The sequence below is a fragment of the Psittacula echo genome, assembly GCF_963264785.1.
Source record: "Psittacula echo genome assembly, chromosome: 10".
Classification (NCBI taxonomy): Eukaryota; Metazoa; Chordata; class Aves; order Psittaciformes; family Psittacidae; genus Psittacula; species Psittacula echo.
In genome coordinates this window covers 8,318,564-8,338,775 of record NC_137741.1, presented here as the reverse complement: position 1 = coordinate 8,338,775, position 20,212 = coordinate 8,318,564, and the positions used below count along the sequence as shown (strand labels likewise).

The 20,212-nt window shown below is 37.8% G+C and overlaps 1 protein-coding gene across 5 annotated transcripts in view; it reads left to right on the top strand.

Annotated features, from left to right (window-relative positions):
- Positions 1-20,212, top strand: part of TCF12 (transcription factor 12) — a 166,394-nt gene that overhangs the window by 78,399 nt on the left and 67,783 nt on the right. For all 5 annotated transcript variants that reach the window (XM_080626701.1, XM_080626700.1, XM_080626703.1 and 2 more), the window contains exon 7: positions 16,899-16,963. In XM_080626701.1, coding sequence (XP_080482827.1) covers positions 16,899-16,963 — 65 coding nt within the window. The remainder of the gene's footprint in view (positions 1-16,898; positions 16,964-20,212) is intronic.

Below are 20,212 nucleotides of genomic sequence, written 5' to 3'. Positions count from 1 at the left end.
ATCAGAGCACATCATCAGCAGCATTCATCATTGTAGAATGTAATAATCAATGACATTTCAACAAAGGAAAAAATAAATATGCAAATAAGGACTCATTAACATTTGCATGAGCTGTTTGAATAATCACGTTGCTGACAAGGCTGTAATTAACAGAAATTGATGCTGAGTTCAGTATTTGATAGTGTGTTTTCTCAGCGTTTTATTGTTGTCACTGCGGGGGCTGGAATGAAGTTCTGCTCTACTTGTACCTTGACTTAGGCTTGATGTGATGGGTTGTGCCAGGTAGCAGAGGCTTCTGGGAGCCCTTAATTCATCTGTGACCTACACTTGATGCATAGAAAGATATTTTACTTAAATTACCATGCTGTTAATGAAGGACTGTTAAATTCTTGGTAATTACACAACAACTGAAGGCAAACCTTCTCGCCAAAGTCAGGAAAACTAAAAATGATTCAAATTTTTTTTTTAATTGAGAATCTTTTACATGAGTCAGGCACTTTGAAACTACAGGATTTCTTATTTGCATTGAAAATGAGGTATTGATGCAGGGGGTTTTGGTGGTGGTTTTTTTGTTTCTTGTTAATCTGGCACAGTGTATCAGTGTCAGGAGGCTTGAGCTTTATTGTAATTGAAAATCACTTGCTAAGGAAAATGTTGTGTAATTATGAAATGTACAGTCTCTCTCTCTCTCCATCTCCTCTCCCTCCCCCCTTTTATTATTGCAACTTTACCACCCCCACCCCAGCTTCCTCTTTTTGTCATGGATATCAACTGAAATGCACAAAACACAATAAAGCTGTTTATGTCAGTTTTTTTGGATGACTGTAAGTGCTGATTATAACAAGTTTAAGGAATTTCCTTTGTTGAGTGTGTACCCACGCCATATGGCTCAACATGCAACATTAACTTGACAGGGATAATGGATTGTGGTATATGGAGACAATTTTGCCTGCAGCTTCACTATAACTCATTCTGGTTGGGGATCACAAGTTTATAATATAGGATGCAGCAAACATCCAGATGGATTTACTTTACATAAAAGAGTTGCATTTCTTTTTATTTCCTGCCCATAATTGGAAAAAAAAGACTTTAAAAAAAAAAAAAAAAAAAAAAGAAAAGAAAAAGTAGTAAACAAAGAATGGGTCTTATTCAGGGAAGAAAAATCTCAGTGAAACTATATGGCTGAAGTGGTTTGGATACACTAAAACATAGGTGAGGTGGTGTTACTCATATACATATACAAGATGCTTAAAATAATATCTCAAGTGGTTTAACTCTTCAGGTATTTCAGGATAGCTCCAGTTGTAGAACTGCAGAATGTTCTAGGAGACTGTGAGAAAAGCTGTTTGAAACAAATCTCTGATTTTTACTTAATGACTTTCTTTTTAAATCATAAGCAAAATGACCACTTAATTTGCATTCTGGTGCTGATGCTGTCCTGTGTTTTTTAGGGAAAAAAATAATCCTTATAAGCTTTTTGCAATGTAAGGAAGGAAAATACTGCTGAAGTAGTTTAATTTGTTTACTTCAGTGGTTGCATTATATAATGGAAAGTGTCCCAATGTCTTAGAGTCTAACAAAAGCCAGTATAAATCTAATGTCTCCTATTGAATGGTGTGTGCCCAAGGTAAGTCCTAATTTTACAAATACTTCTACATCGAAGAGACTTTAGGCATGCATAATCCTGTTAAGCATGTATGTAGTTGTTTGAAGGATCAGGGCCATAAATCCATATTTAGGATTTCAAATAGAGCTGCATGAGATGGCTTCAGCATTCCTGTGCATTTGTGATTTGAGTTATGCTCCAAATAAAATGGGGTGCTGTACTATCTGAAAAGCAGACATCTTTTAGATAGCAGTTTTGGAGATTCTTCTAAAGCACAGTTTTTTGAGGCTCTGGAAATCTTGACCTTCCCATCTGAAATAGCTGCTGTAATTTATTATTTTCTTCCTTCCTTTGAACCACTATCACATGAATATGAATTTGTTATTTTTTCAAGTAGCTCTTGAGGTATGTACCTGAGCAGGTAGAGAAGATGTGGTGTGTGACTGGGAAAGAGGGGTACTGGTTGTGGTTATAACAGATACTGTTTGTCTGTCCAGTCTCCCTCCCACATTGCCAGCCTCATAGCTGGACATCCCAGTTTAGCATCTCTGATCATTATCCGAAGTTTTGGAAAGTAAATGGCTAGAAAGAATCTGCTTTTGAGAAGGGAAGAATAAAAAGGATCACTAACTATTGACCTATGAAGAATCTGTGTTAGCTTAGGATATGGAGTTTCTTTCAGCTTTTCATGCTGCAAGTTATAATTTAAAAAGTTTTTCTAGGTTCATTCATCTGTCCCCTGCATACCAGGCTGTATGTGTGGTATCAGAGCCAGGTGGGGATTTACTGTGGACTTAAGGGCATTGTTGCTTATATTACTATGAAGTCACCTGTTTGCTACCCCACTGGAGTTGCAAAAAGTTGGTCTCAGGAAAAAAACATGGTATATCTTTAGCATTTTTAGTAAAACTTGCTCCATATTTGAAGTAGAGGAAGAAAAACATGTTAATCTTGTACACTAGTCAGCTAGTGGATCTCTGTATTTTATTGTCCTCTGTTTGGGAAACACTAGGATAGGAAAATGTGCACCAGTGTTGCAATAAACTTGAAGAATTTAAAGCTGTAGATAAGAAAATTCTTTCCAGGAACTGTAAGGAGAGTTGGCTCTTTCTACCAGCTTCTGGACTTCTGATCACCTTTTTGGCTTCTGAAGGAAAGTAAGAGTCAAAGCCTCAGCAGACATGTAATAAAACCGAAATTTTGAAGATAGCATTTGTGTTCTGTATCAGTGTTTTTTACTGACCCACCAAGGAACTCGTGCAGGACTGTTTTTGAAAAATAGCAGGAATGTTGTTCTTAGGTTACGGTGATTACCTGCAACATAGATTACACTCCAGTTCATAGTATTCTGTGAACATGTAAGTAAGTGCCGTGTTGGCAATAAGAACTGTTCTTTGTGTGTGTGAGGTTGTTACTCGGCTCCTGGAAAAGCTACAAAAGCAGGCTTCACTTTTTTCTGATCTTGTAATCTGCAGTGGCCTGTGGGGAGCTCACCGATGATCCACTCTTGTTAATGGCTTAGTGTGAGGATGTTATAAAAGTCCAGTAGGTTGTCAGTAGAGAGGCCATCAATAGAAATTTATTAGGAGTCATGCCAGAAAGTGAATTCCACTGGCCTCTGACAGTAAGCTGCTGTAATGCTCTTTGATCCTGAAGGGTCTGCAGAATCTCAAGTTGAAGTCGGTGGTTTGGGTATAAAAAGCAATAAATTTTTTATTTTTGTTTTGCAAATGATTTATTAATAAATACTGCTGCAGTCTTTGGATTAATGTTTTTCTTTATTGAGATGTATTTTAAAGGAGCTTGGTTGGAAGGGGAGCCTTGTTCCATTTTAGTATAAGGAAATGCCTTTAGCTTATATTTCCCATCTGATTATTTTTGTAACGATGTAGAGGTTTCTCACAAGGCCGTGGACCGGTTTGATTGCTGATGTGCGGCAGCTCCATCTGCAGCGTGGTTCGAGTGCCTGGGAACAGGAGGGGGAGCTCTCGGCACGGCAGCCTTGTGCAGAGCGGGCAGGGGCAGGAGGGGGAGCGGAGCACCCCGCGGGGGCAGGAGATTGCCGCCACCTCCCTCCCTTCCCGCTCTCACTCGTCTTGGAAAGTTGTTTTCATAATATTTCAGTAGTTCAGTGCGAATGTTTGTCTCCGTTCCTGTTCCTAAACACGCGCACGCTGTGAGCCAGGACTTTGTTTCTTCGCCTGGAGAGGGGGTGTATCATTACCCTGTTCTGTAGCGAAACCAGAAATGGATTTCAGTCTGCATTATGTAAAGAAATTAGTTTCTAGCTTAAAATAGCGTTTCCCTTAAGTTGCAAATAGGTTATTGTTGACATGTTCCATTTTCAGTGCTTTCAGAAGTCCTGACTGAGTTTCTTAAAGCCTGCGTTGAGTAGACTGAGGTGATGCATCCTTCTTTGTCAGATTTCTCTGTAATCTGCCTGCAGTCCACCAGTGTTCAGTAATGTACAGTTTAAATTATATGAGCAATCCCTGCTGAATTTAGTACATTTTTATACTTTTAAGTCCTTATTTGCCCAGTAGCTTTACTGAATTGATGCCTAAAAATGCTTGTTATAAATGCAGAGCATTGTTTAGGTTTTGTTTTCAGCATGGCTTTTAGAATCAGACCGATGGGATTAAGTCAAGGTGTGTGTAACAGCAGTGTGCTTACCAGTGTGAAAAGGTGAGTGACCTTGTACTTAAACTGCGTCTCAGATAGATGAAAAGCTATCTAATATGGGGGAGGATTAAATTATTAGCTAATAGGAGTTTTCCATCCTCCCCTAAAGCAGAAGCCTGTGTCTCATAATATCTTTTGTTCTAAAGAGAGGTGTGTGCTTTAATGCTTCTTTTGGGGGGTGAAGCAGCACTGAAAGCTGAGTGCTGTTCCTTGTTTCTGAATTGCCAGTGTGATTTTCTCTGTCTATGAGTTTTAAATGGTCCCTGTAATATTCTTCTTGTGAGTTGGAATTATAACAGGGAGCAAAGTTTGAAATTCTTGGGCCAAAAATTTCTTCATAACTGTGGGGCAAATGGTGCAGTTACCAAAGCCTTGTTTCTGGTTTTGTACTTTGTTCAGTAATTTGGAAGACTTTGCATTAGTATCATTACTTGCAGAACTGAATTACTTTTCATTTCAAGACAGAATACCAGCAGGGTTTGAAATGTTTGAGTTTGGCAAGAAAGGGCTTGTCTGTAAAACAATGAAATTGCGTTGGGAAAATACAGTGCCTGTGTTCAGCTGAGGCAGGCTGAGGTACACTGCGAGCTGTTGTGAGCTGCAGCTGCATTTACCATCAAACATTGAGTCGGTGCCGATGAATGTTTTGTTTTTAGTGTCATGGAAACTGTGAGCCAAAGAATGGATATTCTATTCATCTGGGAAAATAGCAGTTCACTGCATAAAACATCAATTGCTTCCAAAGGAGTTCTTAAAATAGACTTTGTGAAAATAACCCTAAAAGTAGAAGTGCAACAATTCAAATCACCTCAGTACTACTTTGGTTTTTTTTTTCAGAATATACATGTGAATTAAATTAACATAGAAGTAGTGAGGGTGTTAAGATACAACTGTAGCCTGGAACTCCTACAACGATGCGATGTTTTACTGTGCAGTTTTAAATCTAAAAATGGAGAGGTCCAGACATTTCAATAGCAGTTTTAATCCTTTTTATTACCTTTCCTCAAATGGTTTGCTCAAAGCAGAATAGTTTTTGTCATCATTCAGAATCATTTACTGTTTCATGCAGCATAGCGAAAATCGTAAACTCAGTGCAGAGAGCAGGTATGCAAGAGAGTGCTCTCAGGGGCAGAGAAGGAAAGATGGTATAGAATAAATAGCGTATAGGGTTTTTTAGATGCATGAGCATTTTTGCAGAGCCAGTATATAAAGATTAATTAAGGGAGTTAATTCAGCTGAATTGGAAAGCTTACATTTTTGGTTTTGCTTTAATTTTTACGTTGGGGAAAAAAAAGTATGAGCTCTCAGTGTAAGAGGTAAAGAGAAACCAGTACAGAAATAGATACATAAAGTTATTGCCTGCTGTGGAATAAAAAGGAAGCTGAGAAAAGAAATTGGAGGAGCAGAGTGATTTGATCTGAGTGATAGGAAGTTGGAGGGAGAATTGTGAGTTGCAGGATGTTAGAATTTGGGATTCTGGAATAGATGTGATACCATTTAAAGGAAGGGAGGGATGCAGCATGGTGAGGCTTTGTTCAGTGTCCAGTGAAGGCAGCGGGAATGCTCCTGTTGACCGTTTTGCTCTCTAGCTTCATTCTGTTTCTTAGTTTTAAATATTTTTGATTGAGGGATCCAAAATTGGATGTGCTATTTTATATATGGTATAACAAGTGCTGCGTAGAGGTGGATAATCACTCCCCTCCACTTGCTGTCACCTGTGCTTTTCAAACCGATCCTCAGCAGACTTGGTCCCCAACCTGCACCATTGCAAGGGGTTAGTCTATTCTAGGCGCAGGGTTTTACATTTATTATGGTTGAATTTTATGAGGTTCCTGTTGGTCCAGTTCTCCAGATAATCTACATTCCCTTGAATGGTGGTCCTGCCTTCAGGCATGCTAACTGCATCCCCCAAATTTGGGGTCTTTTCAAACTCATTTAGGGTGCACTTTGTCTTTTCTTCCAGGCTACTGGTAAAGATTTCAAGCAGGACAGGTTCTATATACATGGTATAGTTGTTAATGACAGAATTATAGATGGAGGGAGAATGATAAAAACATAAATTTAGGTTGAAAAGCAACTGCATGAGAAGTAAAATAGGTGCTTGAGATGCTGAGACTTGGATGAGTAACTCAAGAGAGAGCAGGATCAAGAAAAGCCTTTTTCTAAGTGTTTGACTGTTTAATATCAAGAAGTAATGTGTAGTTGAGAGCTTATAGTAGAGATAAGGGCTAGATACAAAATGGGAAAGTGTCTTGGAATTAATCCTGGTTTGTGTATAAAAGGCTTCTATAATAATGCGCAAGCTCCACAGTTCCCATTTGGTAGCACAGGAATTGCAGTACGAGCAGGTAAAATAGATGAAAAGATACAAAACTCACACAGTTTTTACTTGCACTCTTTAATACCATTTAGGCTGAGAAGGAAGATTTTCACTTTGCAGCTCTTTGAGTTATGGTAGCCACATGTTCCTAGCCCCAAGGTAGACATTTTGGGCTTTCCTATTCAGTGCCTGGGGAGGATTTGCAAGGGCTGGTGTGCCTCTTGCAGAGCTGCTGAGGCTGGCCAACAGGAAAGGTCAGGATAATGGTGGACCACAAAAAGTTTCCATAGCCACCACCCTCCTCCTCACGATAAATCTAGTTAAAGAGCAGGAGGCTGTAGGGCCTTGTCTCAATCCTGCAGGCATCTTTTTGCACTTGGCTGAATAAAAAGGCAGCTTGCTTCATTACATGCAGTTCTGAGCGCTCAAGATCGGTGACCTGTCTTCAGTTGTTTCAATCTGCCAACAAGCTCTGAATTGCCAGTAACACATTTTGATTGTCATGTTGATGGGGTGGAGTGGAAATGTGTGTGTAAATCTAGGGACAAAGTTTGAGTCACTGAAAAATATTCAATGATGTTCTTCTGTTCACAGTTGCATTTTAAAACATTGGTGTTTGGCTTTTATTACCTTAATGCATTTTTATTTTGGAAGAGTAATTAGATTATGCCTTTAAATTGTTCTTCTAAAAGTAAGCCAGTGCCAATATTTGAGAGAACTCCTTGGTTTATATATATTTAAAAAAAGCATTAGTCCTGTTGGAGTTGGGTTATCTAGACCGGCAGATGCCAAAGTGCTGAACGTTAGCAATTGCTTTTACATCTTCCTTGTTGTCGAAATGGAAAATATTTCATCATTCTTATGTTATCATTTCTATAAAATAATTACCAGTATTGCCATGAGTATTCTTTTTGTTCTTAACATGCTGAAGAAAAGTGGTTTCGTTACCTGCTTTAGGTCATTTAAAGCAGCCTGGTGATACTTCTAAAAGGCATGGGAGCCGATCAGAGAGGTAGCATTTAGCGATACATGAAGTTTTATTCTTTAGTTCACTGAACAGCACACCATGTTCCTTGGTGGCTTTGAATCTGAGACTTACATTCACCTGGCATGTTATTGTTCACATTTCTTCAGTCCGTTCCCACGGCTGTTGTGATATGTCATGAAGACTTGGGATTTTCTTTTTCTATCAAGAATGCTGCTTGTCTCACCTCCCAAAGCAAACAGCCGGCACATGTTTGCCTTTGCAACTGCTTTTCTTTGGTTGGGTTGTTTGTTTTGGGTTTTAATGTTGTTTGTTGGGTGGGGGTTTTTTTGTTGTTGGGTTTTCTTTGGGGTTTTATTTTGGTTTTGCTCTAATAACTTCAAACCCCAGCATTCTTCTTTCAGGTGCCTTGGCAGTAAGGTATCAGTGTTTTCATAAATACATGGAGACATGGGTTGTCTACAGGTGATAGTTTAGAAAAGTCTAATTTTTTTGAATGTTTTGGGGTTTTTTGTTTGGCTTTTTTTGTTTGCTTTGTTTTTTGTTGTTTTGGAGGGGGGGGGCTTTTGGGGTTTTTTGTGGTTTAGTTAGTTCGGTTTTTTGTGTTTGGTTTCTTTTTTAGTAGATAGAATTTAATTCTCTATGTCGCTCCAATACCAGTTTGTCTTTCTGCAGCACAGTGATGTTCTCTTGTGCAGTTATCGTCAATGTTTTGTGGCTTAGTAGGACTGCTTTCAGATTTCTGGACAGTCTAAAGTTCCTTACTGGTTTTGTACTGAAATAAGAGCACCTATTTTAATCTTTTAGCATTTTAGGAGCTTTGTATTAGTTTAAACTGTCTAACTATTTTTTATGGGGCTTTTGTTTTACTTTCTTTTGGCTCAGTGTGCTTGCAGGTAGAGCATGTGAATTGTTATGGGTTTCAGCCCTCGAACAGGAGATGACTGCTTTCAAGATACTGTCCTGTGAGGATTTTCGCTCCTGTTTTAATGGATAATTTGGTTACTCTGGGGTGCCTGCAGAAATTGTTTTCTTGAAGCAGTAATGCTGGGAAAACACATAACATGTTGTTTTGTTTTCATTTGAAGCCTGTTTTAGTATCTAATTGGTGTTCAAGGTTTGATTTTCTTTGTTTTGTTTTGGTTGGGGTTTGTTTGGTTCGTTTTGGGTTTTTTTTGCAGCCTAGCAGCTACTGGTAGTCTGGAGACTGCAGTTTGGGAATACTTGACGAACATCTATCTCTGTGTGATTGGGATGGCTGGATTGCCTGTGAAGGGGGAAGCTTGAATAACTTATGCAAGTCATCCAAATAAGAACTGTAGAACAGAGCACTGTTGTATGTGTTTGCCAGCTGCCTTATGAAGATAGTTATAAGTGCTTTCCATGTTTGTACCTGTGCTTATATAGAGAATGGGTGAGGGGGGGAAACCTTTGTTGACAAAGCTGGCTTTTTAAGTTTAGTGTGAATTAATAGATCTTGAATGGTGAGAGGAGCTGTAGATACATACAGAAGTAACTGGTTTTTAATTTTTATATCATTATATATATATGAAGTAATTTAGCAATTTGTAGTAAGTAGTGTTCCAAAATGATCTTTTAATCAGAAACAGGTGTAGCATTTTGTTGTAAAGTGTAGATTATCTATTAATTTCCAATTAAAAAATCCTCTTCCCTTTAGACTTAATAATGTGCTTGACGTTCAAAGTCACTGGCAGAGGCTGAGTAACTTCTGTCATTAGATCTGAAACAAATTCCACACCAGGAGAGCAAGGAATGCTTTTTGAGTTAGTTGTAAGTAGCAACTTCATTAGTTTGGGATGAGATTGGCAAAATGGCAAAGGAAGACACATTTTAACAGACAAAGTGAAGACACTCAGACGCTATAGAAATATACATGGTGGATAGGTGAGTAAATGCATGTGATAAAATGCCTTCTTGTCAGCAGTTTGAAATGTGTGTGCATTCACATGCATTCCTGATGTGGTTATTGTTTTCTGAATATTGTACATACCTGATTTCCCTGATTTTTAGTACATTTTTGTACATTTTGCTGGATGTTCTGTCTATGCATAGCAGATGTTAACGTGTTAATAGAGCAGTAACATCATTTATGGTAAGGCTAGCCTAGAGTAGATGTAGCAGTAGAGAATTGAAACTAACTAAACAGCTATTCAGGAATTATTTGGTTCACAGATACTTACCCACTTAGGCCTGGGGGAGGAGGAGAAGGAAGTTCTTTCTTCATTTAAGAGGTTTGTACTCTCTCTTTCCCCTTTCTTTCAGTTACTCATGTGCATCTTCCTGTCGGAGACTTCAGTCTGTTTTACCCTTGCAAACATTTGATGTGTTATTTAGCACAGTGTAGGCCTGGTAAGTGGAAGGACAGGAACAGTACTGAGGAAAGAGCCATCATGGATCAGCCACTGGTGGAACAGAAATGTTCTCAGTTTGACGTGAGTGTATAAATTACAAGTTCAGAGGGTCAGTCCTATGTGGAATTTAGTCCACCCTTACCTCCTGTGTAAGTACGTAACAGCATTAATAAATTGTTTTTTACAGCACAAGATCTGTGCAGTGCTCTGCAAACTGACAAAATATTCCATCTTCTCAGAAGTACTTACAAATCAATGGGATGAAAGTGTCAAATGCATGTCTTCGGGAAGCAGGTTCTTTAATAGCACTTCACACACTGACATGATTTCTTTTTAAAATATTGTATTAAATGTCTGGTAAGACATCCCTTGGCTTCCAAGTTTAACATTGTAATATGGTGTTCTTGGGATTTGTTGCCTGGTCAGTTCAGTCAGTAGAATTCTTGCAGTGAAAGACATCTGCAAGTGCCCACACAAGTATAAAAGAATTTAGGAACTTGTCTGATCTTTGGAAAGTACAATGAAAAAAAATAAAAAGCCAGGCTTTTTTCCCAGATGATCCTGTCCAAATGTCAACAAAAGCAATAAATTAGTATTTGCTGTCTTAAAGCATTGTACCTAAATTTCAGCAGTTATAATGGGAAGTTGATTCCAGGTAATTCCAGCTCTAGGTCTCTTAGATAAGAAAAAAATAAGGCAAATAAGCAATAGGACTGGATAGCAGAAGTATAGTGCTATCTTAAAAATGAGAATTTATGACATGGAGAATCCTAGGAGATTTCTGGCAGACCTGAGACTGGACAGTTAAATCCCGTAAATCTCATTCAAACTTGCAGTATTTTACTTCTTGCAGATTATTAGAATTGTTCTGTAGGGTCGTGGTCTTTCAAAATTTTGAACAAAGAAAGAGTAGGGAGCAAATCTGTAGTCTTAAAACCAAGCTCTGCCTTAACCTTTCCTTCTTCTGCCTGGGAAAACTGGTTTTAGAAGATGTCACAGTATGGGGGAGAAATCTGAAATAATGTCCACTCGTCATAGTCTGTACATACCATTTCCTTATCTGTACTTCAAAAACACATAGGCCAGTGTTCGTGTGATTACCTGTATAGACTGCATTGGTGGTCATCACTTGGACTTGGCACTCCTGGTTAAATATGTTCATAATTTTTCTTCCGTTACTTTAATACAAAATTTTCCAGTAACATTTTTAATGTATGAATTACTCATTAATTTTAAGGTTCAAAATTTGTATTATGAGTTTGCAGACACTTCATATTATGTAGGCTTGCTTTATTTAAAGGTAAAACAGTGTGGATGAGTTTGCAAGACTTCAAGGGTTATTGATTGGGAAGCTGCTCGCAGTCAGAAGACTGAGCTAAGATGGAGCGTAATGATGAGATAAAATCCTAGGTTAGGAAAGTGATTACAACTGGAGACCTGCTAATCACTGACCTCTGTAGGGATCCTGCAGTTCATCACTAATCTCACTTGCACTTGGCATTTTCCTGTGTTGCTGCTTCATTGTTCCTAGCTGAGTGAGTAATTTGGCTTGGGATGAACAGGAGGAGGGTGCTGCAAGTCCAGCAGCTGCACTTGTTGGCACTGGCTTGTTAAACATCCTCAGTGTAGCCAGCAGCGTGCTTGGCACACATTAGCCAATAATACTTAAATGGTTGTGAAGAGAATAGGAGGTCACTTCTTTTAAGCACTTTCTTCAAATTATGTTGGTTCAGATCTCGTTTCATTTTCATGAGTTCTGGTCACAAGTACTGTAAGGAAAAATGTGTAATATTCTTCTGTATATTCACTAACACACACACAGACACACACACGTACGTATATGGAGTACCTTTAAAATGTTAGAGATAAGGTTGTAGGTATAAGATAGATATTAAAACTGACAGCCTCTATTAATAAGTAGGCCTATATAGCAGTAGAAGAGGAAGAAATTATTCCTCTGGTGCTGTGGGAAATGTCTAGATATGTAGTAAAACTTTCATGGCTCCGTGTGTCAGTCTTGCCTCTGAGAAGGCGGCAGCACACCAGGTCCTGGGAGCGGGGCTGGTTCTGTATTTTGATCAAGTGTAATCTTTTTCTCACCATACCAAATGATAATTCATAATTGCTGAATAAGAATTTTTAACAGCAACAAAAATAAAAATAAAGAATGGGTCTGTACTGGAGGCAGCAAGTATGTTCCTGTATAAACTTCGCGTGCTTCTGTCTATTTTGTGGTACATTGGAAAGTGATTCTGAGAGTTTTAGAGAAATGTTTACATTGAATGTTGTTCTTAAATCATCCATATGCACCTGTCAATATGGCTTTTGCAGCTTGTTTCTTACGATATTGGATCTGCATGTGAAAAATCATTTGAATGTATTCTGTGACTAACAAAGCCGCGTACTTTGTTGCTGGATTCTTTGTTACTGAATGTGGAGGGGGAGAAAGCAATATAAAAATTGATTTCTAACGAAATTTACGAACAGCAATTTAATAACTTAAAAAACCCTCAACCCAAAACAGAAAAGCCCACAAAAAGTCCTCAAAGATACCAACAATGTTTTGTTACAGACCTGACTTTTGGATATGCTATCTGTTGTGGCCAGTTAACAATGTTTTCAATGATGAAATGATGATTAGGAACTCTAAAAACAGGCCTCAAGATTTGCTGAAAGATGATTCTCTGTGCAAGCAGGGCAGACATACTTCATGTCTGACAAACAGAGCAGCTGCCAGCTGTGGTCACTATGGTATTTATACTGGATGATAAACATGGATTCATTAAAAAATTTTGGTGCTTTCCATATTGGCAACTGAATGAATTCTTAGCAATACGTGCAAAGATCTTCATTGTGTAAAGGGTTAATTCTGTGGGAATTGAAGTGATTTTTTGCAGACTTATGTTCTGTCATACTCTCATAAACCAAGCATTATCTAGAAGCAGTGGGAAAAGGCTGGGTTACTACTGGCAGGCATTTATAGCACATTCACTGAAGTAGTCCTCAACTGAGTTTATGTAGAGCTGTTTTCAGCTCACTATCACTTTGCATCTTGCTGTTTCAGTTCATTCTGTGTTGAGATTATTTAGTCTGCACAGCTGTTATACAGATAGATTTATTATGGAAGACAATTCCTTGTGTGGTATTTGAAAACTATATTAAGTCGTGAGCATATCATATTTAGACAAGTGATTGCAAGAGAAAAAAATTATTTACTAAATGCCTATTAATGTTTGAATTGGTGCAGAATGTGTCCAGGTTATAAGTTTATGAAGTCAGGAAATACTTGTGGTTAAGAATGCTTAGTGGGATTTTCTTGTTTGGATGTCTTTTAACTCATAGTCCTTGGGCTTTTAAGCCTGTTAGGAAGCGATGAGGTCAGTGAAGGTTTCGTTCATGAGAACGCATGAAACATACTAAAAAAAATAAAAGAATACAAATTCATGGTGAGTTCAAGTTAAGAGATTCAGATGCCTTGTGAGCTGATCCATGCAGATGTAAGATTTCCGTATGCAACCAATTCAATAATTTTTAAATGTCCGTCGCTTTAGTTCTGATCTGGTTAAAAGACAAAACTGTGGGATATTGAGACACTGTGTAAGCAGGGCTTAGATTTTGCTTCTAAAATGACAGCTTCTTTCTGAAATGTGTGAGTTAGGAAGTACGTGATCAGGTGATCGAGAGCTGATGGTTCACAGTAGGAAGCTGTACTGCACAAGGCTGATGGGAAGCGTTTGGGCTGGGAAAACTGGCCCAAGTTGCTTTAATTCTCATGAATAATTTGTGAAAATAGAATCTGATGAGGAAATAAATTTCATTTGGGCCTTCTTTACCTTCCCAGCTGGTATGTCTGCAAGCTGCCTTACAGTCATGTTCACACAAACCTGTGCGAAGGAAAAAATTCAGTGAGGACTGTCATCTAATAGTGTTTTTGCAATTAATGTCAGATGCTGTAGTGAGTTTCCTCATGTCCCCTTAATGCTGATCATTAGTGTTTCTGAATTTCCAGCTATAATAAAGAAAGGTATTATTGCCATCTGCACAGTGAGCACTTGACTAAGACAAGAGGTGGAGAAGATGTGACTGGGCAGAGGTTAGAATATGCTCAACAGCAAATCTTGTGGGGTAAACCTGCAAGACGTTTCAGGGTCTCCTTTGGCTTTCAGTGTCATAAACACTGGTACCCTGGTAAGTTTGGTTTTTGCAGACATTATGTATGGGACCTACCTGTTTGTTAAACCAATGAGGAAGTGTCACCTTCTCGAAGTCGACATGGCCTGCTTTTAAGGTACTTAGCTCATTGTGCGGAGTAGTTGCTAAGTATTTTTCTACTGATAAGTAAACACTACCTGTGACGTTTGCTTACAAGGCTTTAAATAGTGACAGTATCATCCTGCCTAGGCAGGAGCAGCTGAAGCGTGTTGAAATGACAACAGGCAATTTGTAGTCAATACTCTTTCACTTTTGGATTGTGTTGATAATGAAACCATCCTGTGGTACAGCCAGACAGCAGCATGCTGGGAAACCTTTTCGATAGAGTGTCAGTGAAGCTCCAGGGGCTGCTGATGGAGTCATTCCTCTTCTCTCATGAACAGTACAACAGATGTGCTTTAGCAGTGCCCAGGATAGCTCACCTTCTCTCTCCCATGCTTCTGCTTTGCAAATATGATGACTGCCGCTAGCACAGTGCTCTAGTCCTGCAAAAGGAACAGCACAGTCTGGTTCCACTGTACAAGGAAGAACCAGGAACAGGACTTGTGTGTGGGCTCAACGTGTGTTTCTGTAATGTGTGCCTGTTGGTTTTTATTGTTATTTGAAATTGTGTACCTTTAACATTGTGACACTATTGCAGGTTTGAGAGTCATATCTAAGTGCTTGCACTGGGAGTGTGTTTGGAAGATTCTGTCTATGGAAGTCACTGTCTTACACTTGGTCCTCGATTGCTTTCCAAACCCTTCACTGAAAAGCTTAGCCATTTGAGCACAGGTTAAATATTAATTAGCTCCAGATCTGGATAAATATTTAGGCAGTGCAGCATCAGGCACCCTTGACTTTTCTTGATCATTTCTTAGAACCAAATTTTGTATAGATTGGGCTATTCTAGTAAGCTTTTTTCCTAGTAGTAGGAACCTGCCAAACTTTCAAAGCGGTAACATTTGAATAACATGATTTTATGCATTCTTATCTACCAGTTTCTTGCCTGCTACGCAAACCATAATTTAAATCATAATTTTTCTAGCATCTGTAATTGACTCTTGTACAAATATTTGTTTCAAAGCCTGCCCTGGAATACTGCATACTTCAGTCAAAGTTGTTTATCATATGGTACAAGATTCTCATTTTCTGGGAAGAAAATGCTGAGTCTGGTTTAATGTGAACAACGTGATTCATCCTACTTCGTATAATTTTGCATACTAGGTATTTTACTTGCTTAGTGCCTGATAGTTGTTAGAGGCAAATTGCTTCAGCAGAAAAATGGTTTTTTCCTCCCTTTGTTACAGCAAAGCTGCTATTTTTCAAGGAAACTATTGTTGACCAGACTACCTGTTATCAAGATGATAACCTTGCAGAGATGTTGTTCCAAGAGATTGAAACTTCCTCTCTGCTTACACAAAATGCACATTTAAAATGAACTAGAAGCATACCTTAGTTTTTCCTCTTACAAAATTATATTTAGGGATTTTTGGTAATAACAGAGAAAATCAGAAAAAGCAAAGGAAGTCCTGTTCTAGAAGTGCATTTGTTACAGCATGGAGCTATCTATCACTGAAATGGGAATGTGCGAGCAGGGCTACTTTTTCTTCTTGAAGGCTGAAGGAGACATGCATTGTTTAGAAAAGGCAATGCCTAGTTGGGTAAGATGACATCCATTTTCAAATGAATTGGTACTGTAGTTTATTAATGCTTACCTCTGGATAAGACTGACTGGTGTTATGGGGTGTTCCTTAGTTCTGATTGTGTCATAGTCAGGGCAAGTGTCTGCACTTGGTGCTTTCCATTACACACATACTTGATGACTGTCTGATTCTTGACATTGTTCAAGAGACTTCTATTCAGGATTGTTTTAAAAAGAAGTGTTGATTGACAAACTGGAGAACTTCACATTGAGCTTTAATGCACAAACATTCTGGTTTGGTGGCGTAAGCAACAATAAATCACTAAGTACTTTTTCTGGACTTGACAAGTATGTTGCTAATGTCTTGTGACCTCAGATCGCAGCATCAGAGGGCAGTCATTCTGTACAAGGTACTATATTTAGTGCATGCTACCTACAGGCAAATATTGCACATATGGCAGAAGAGTCCGGTCTGGTTTGCCATCTTGACCAGTTTTATTCCTCGAGTTTTATGCCTGACTGGAATGTATATGAAATGAAAGGATTTTTAAGGATTTAAGGGGTAAATGGCAATGGCTGAATGATTCATCCGTGGCTTAAGTTTGGTGTGAGTTTTCTTGTTCTGAATTGAAATTTTTGTTCACTTTTTATGTTGTTTTGTTGGTTTTATTTTGTTGCTTATTTGGCGATGTATATTCATCACCTAAGATGATACCAGCCGTGTATTAGTTTCATGTAGGAAGAAGAAATGTCTAAAAATGTCTCTGTCTTTTCTCATTGTTAACAAAAATGGAGCTGGACCTTTGCCCTTTCTATTTAAGCATACTGATAGGGATATTTTATAACAACAAAAACTGGCAGTAGTTCTTTTTACTGATTGGTTATGTAAGAAATGGAATTAGGTAAGTATGTCATCTATCGTAGTAGTGCACTTAGCGTGTTAAACACGTATAAAAGCCTGCTTATATTCATGCAATTTAATTTTTGTAAATGTACTATGATGCTCCCAGATTTTCTGAGTTGCCTGTGTAAGGACAACCAATGCAGCTATCTAGCAGGTTTTTAGAAGAACCTAATCAAATGCCTGTCTTTTACAGGAAAAACCTCCGACAGAGGTCCATTTCCATTGTATGGAAGAGATACGGGGTTACCAGGCTGTCAGGTAAGTATAGTGATGATTGAAAGCAAATGGAATAATCTGAACTAAAATTTAGTTTAAGCTACTTCAATGTGTCAGGCTACCAAACATAATAAAGAAGAATGTATTCCACAACCTGCAGAATAAAGTTTCTGGCCTCTGTGTGGTCAAATTGCCTTGCACTTAAATACATCTGCTTAGAGGAGACGCTTTTGCTCTGTATGAGTGGAACTGGTTCTGTAGCTCATGAGCATGAATTCCGATGGTTTTAGTGAAAGGGAGATTGTTACTGGTCTGAACATATGGAGCAGTGTGCTCCAGGTGTATCACATCTCTCCTACAGATCATTGTGAAATGAGTTTTCTTACCCTTTGCAATTATTTGTTCCTCTCTCCAAGTCTGCAGACAGAATTGCAGGCCAGTATTGACTGCACATCACAATTAGTCCGTGACAGTTGTGATACTTTTCACATTTAGCTTGTCAAAAAATTCCAGTAATTGCCAAATATAGTTCGTAAGTTAACTGTTATTCCTATGGAGATCATGGGCATTTCTTAAAGAAGACAGTGTTACTAGGCTTTCAATTTTTAGCAATTGAGTTATCCAGTGTAATATTGTTTTATTTTGTAATTTAGATTATGTGTTTTTTAATTAAACAAACTTTCTTATGTCTTTCAATTTTCATTTTAGAGTGAAGATTTCTTCCATGTTATTTTTAATGAGCCACACTAACAATGCTCTGATTGTTGTTTAAAAGTCTGTTCAAATGTACAGGAAGTTTGAATGCTTAATGAACATTTGATTACATTCTGTATTTGTGGACAAAGATTTAAATAAGTAATACTATATTTTTAATTATAATCAATTAATTTGTTGTGTTTGTTTTCTCAAAGAGGGATCTCTTCTAATTTTACTCTAAGTAGACTATTTGCTTTGAACTGATATTTTCAGGGACATCTTCTTGAGGATGAAACTTAGCATATGAGTTTGACATCTTGGTTTTGAATCTTTTCACTAGTAGTTTGGGAAGTGTGAATGGGCACCCCATGTGGCAATGGAGGCCGAGCACTGCTTCCCCTATTAAAAAAGGATCATTCTCACAGCCTTTACTACTTCTCTGCAACACAGATGTGAGGAACAAAGACCCGTTTGTAACTGTATTGGTGAGCTTTCAGTAACGTTCTCACAGAAAGCAGGATGCCTCTTCAAGTTCAAGTTATAGGCTTCACATTATTGCCAGTCTAGACAGTAAAACATCGTATTAATGTTATTATTATTGTTCAAATAGCTCTGTGTGTAGTATATTTAAATATCATAACTTAAACTTGACATTAGTTTGGAAGCAAATTAATTTCTGCACTTCTCTTTCATTAAGTTAATGTTCTGTATTGGAAAATGAGTTTTTCTTAACTTCGCATAAAATTCTGTTTTGCTTTGCAATAATGAGTGTAATTTCTGTTGTTTGGCTTCTCACTGAGGAGAATGCTTTTATAACTTCTAATTGTTTCTATCTAGTACCATTTAATATTAATCTTTTACATGTAGCTCTTTAAAAGCCAAAATCTTACACATACTTGTTTCTATTAACATCGCTTCTAATTTTGTTTATTCCTTTGATATGCTTCCTGCTTATTCCTCACCACAGTTTCTTATACATTGTCAGTATATGGGAAAAATGTTGTTTAGGTAAATCTGTTTTGCTCTTTATAGCCCAGGGTAATAGAAAATGATCATAGAATTAACTTGCAATTAAATTTTAATACAGTTTAAATTTATGTGATAAGTTACAGTTTGTATCTTAATTTGACAGTATCAGTTAAATCTGACAGAGCTTGAAATCATTTGCTAACTTGAAATGTGATGGGGTTTCTGAATTTGGTCTTTTTTTATGTATTTTTAATAAATCCGTAGCAATGCCTGAAATGCAGCTAAATGTAGCTACGATGTTTGAAAGCTATCTTAGAGAAAAAGGTAGAAAGCAATCCTGAGAGATCATTTTGACAATCAAAATGAAGAATCAGCTGCACTGTCCCTCATGGATGCTCATATAGGTCAGTTCTTAAAAACCTCTAGAGATGCATGGCCACACTGGGTTTTGTTTTCCTTAAACATACTTACTCCTGAAAATTTTCCCTAATGCCTTATCTAAATATCATTGTAATTAAGGCATCTAACTCTTGTCTTGCAGGCAGTGGATGTGGAGAAGAATCTGTGCTCTTTTAAGCCTGTAGAGTCTGGAAATCCCCTAGATGATTAAGATTATATGCAGTCTTTAGAAAAGATAAGACTTAAACAGAGTTAATTTTTGCATTGATGTGTATAATGAGGTATATATTTAGTAGCAGGTACGTATCAGGGTCTATCTCAGACTGAAGTATTGGTAGAAAAACTTAAGGTTTGCTCTGCATGTTCTCCAGTAGGTTCACAACCCTAGAGAATTCCCAGTGTTTCAAACTAGGTAAAGTACATCAGCTAAGGCCTCACCATTATGGCAAAAAGAAATTTCCTGGATCTTTCTGACAATACTGTTGTTTTTTTCTGCCACATGGTATTTGTCCTTTTTCATTAAAAAAAAAAATCCACTCTTTGATAGTTGTCTGATGGGTCATGGTCTAAAATTTTCCAATGGCTTCTTATGGTAATGCTGGCCAGCTTGTCATTCCTCAGCCTGTATTTTTCAGTTTACAGGTTCCATATGCAAAAATGTATTTACTTTCTAACATATTGCTTCTACCTTCTCTAAATTAGTCAATGCAACGTTGAATTCCAGGCTTGCACTGCATTTGTAGATCCTTCTGGGTTGCTTTGTGAATTTAGTAAATGTGGTCTTCGTTTTTCATCCAAGTCACTAATTAAGAGGTGGAATGATGCCCAAAACAGACGCCTGCAAATTCTCAGTTAATACATTCACCCAGTGTTGATCATGAACTCTTAGCTACTGGTTTTTAAATAGCTATGCTCTGTATTCAGCAGTAGTTTTAGTTGTCCTTGGTTCCTTAGTTCACCTATGAGATGTGAAAGTAGTAAAAGCCTTATTAAAATACCTATTATGCTGTCTGAGAAGGAAGTGAATAGGCTTTAGAGAGTTCACTCCAGCTGAATCTATACAAATTCTTTGTTACCTTCTGGCATTTTCAGTCTTATTTTTTCCAGTATATTCTTCCAAATGAAATTTTAATTGTTGAGGATTTGCAAGCCACTGTGTTTGTTCCTACCTGTGAAACAAACCAACCAATCCCATTCTTTTTTAGTCTCTGTACTCTGTCGGAACCT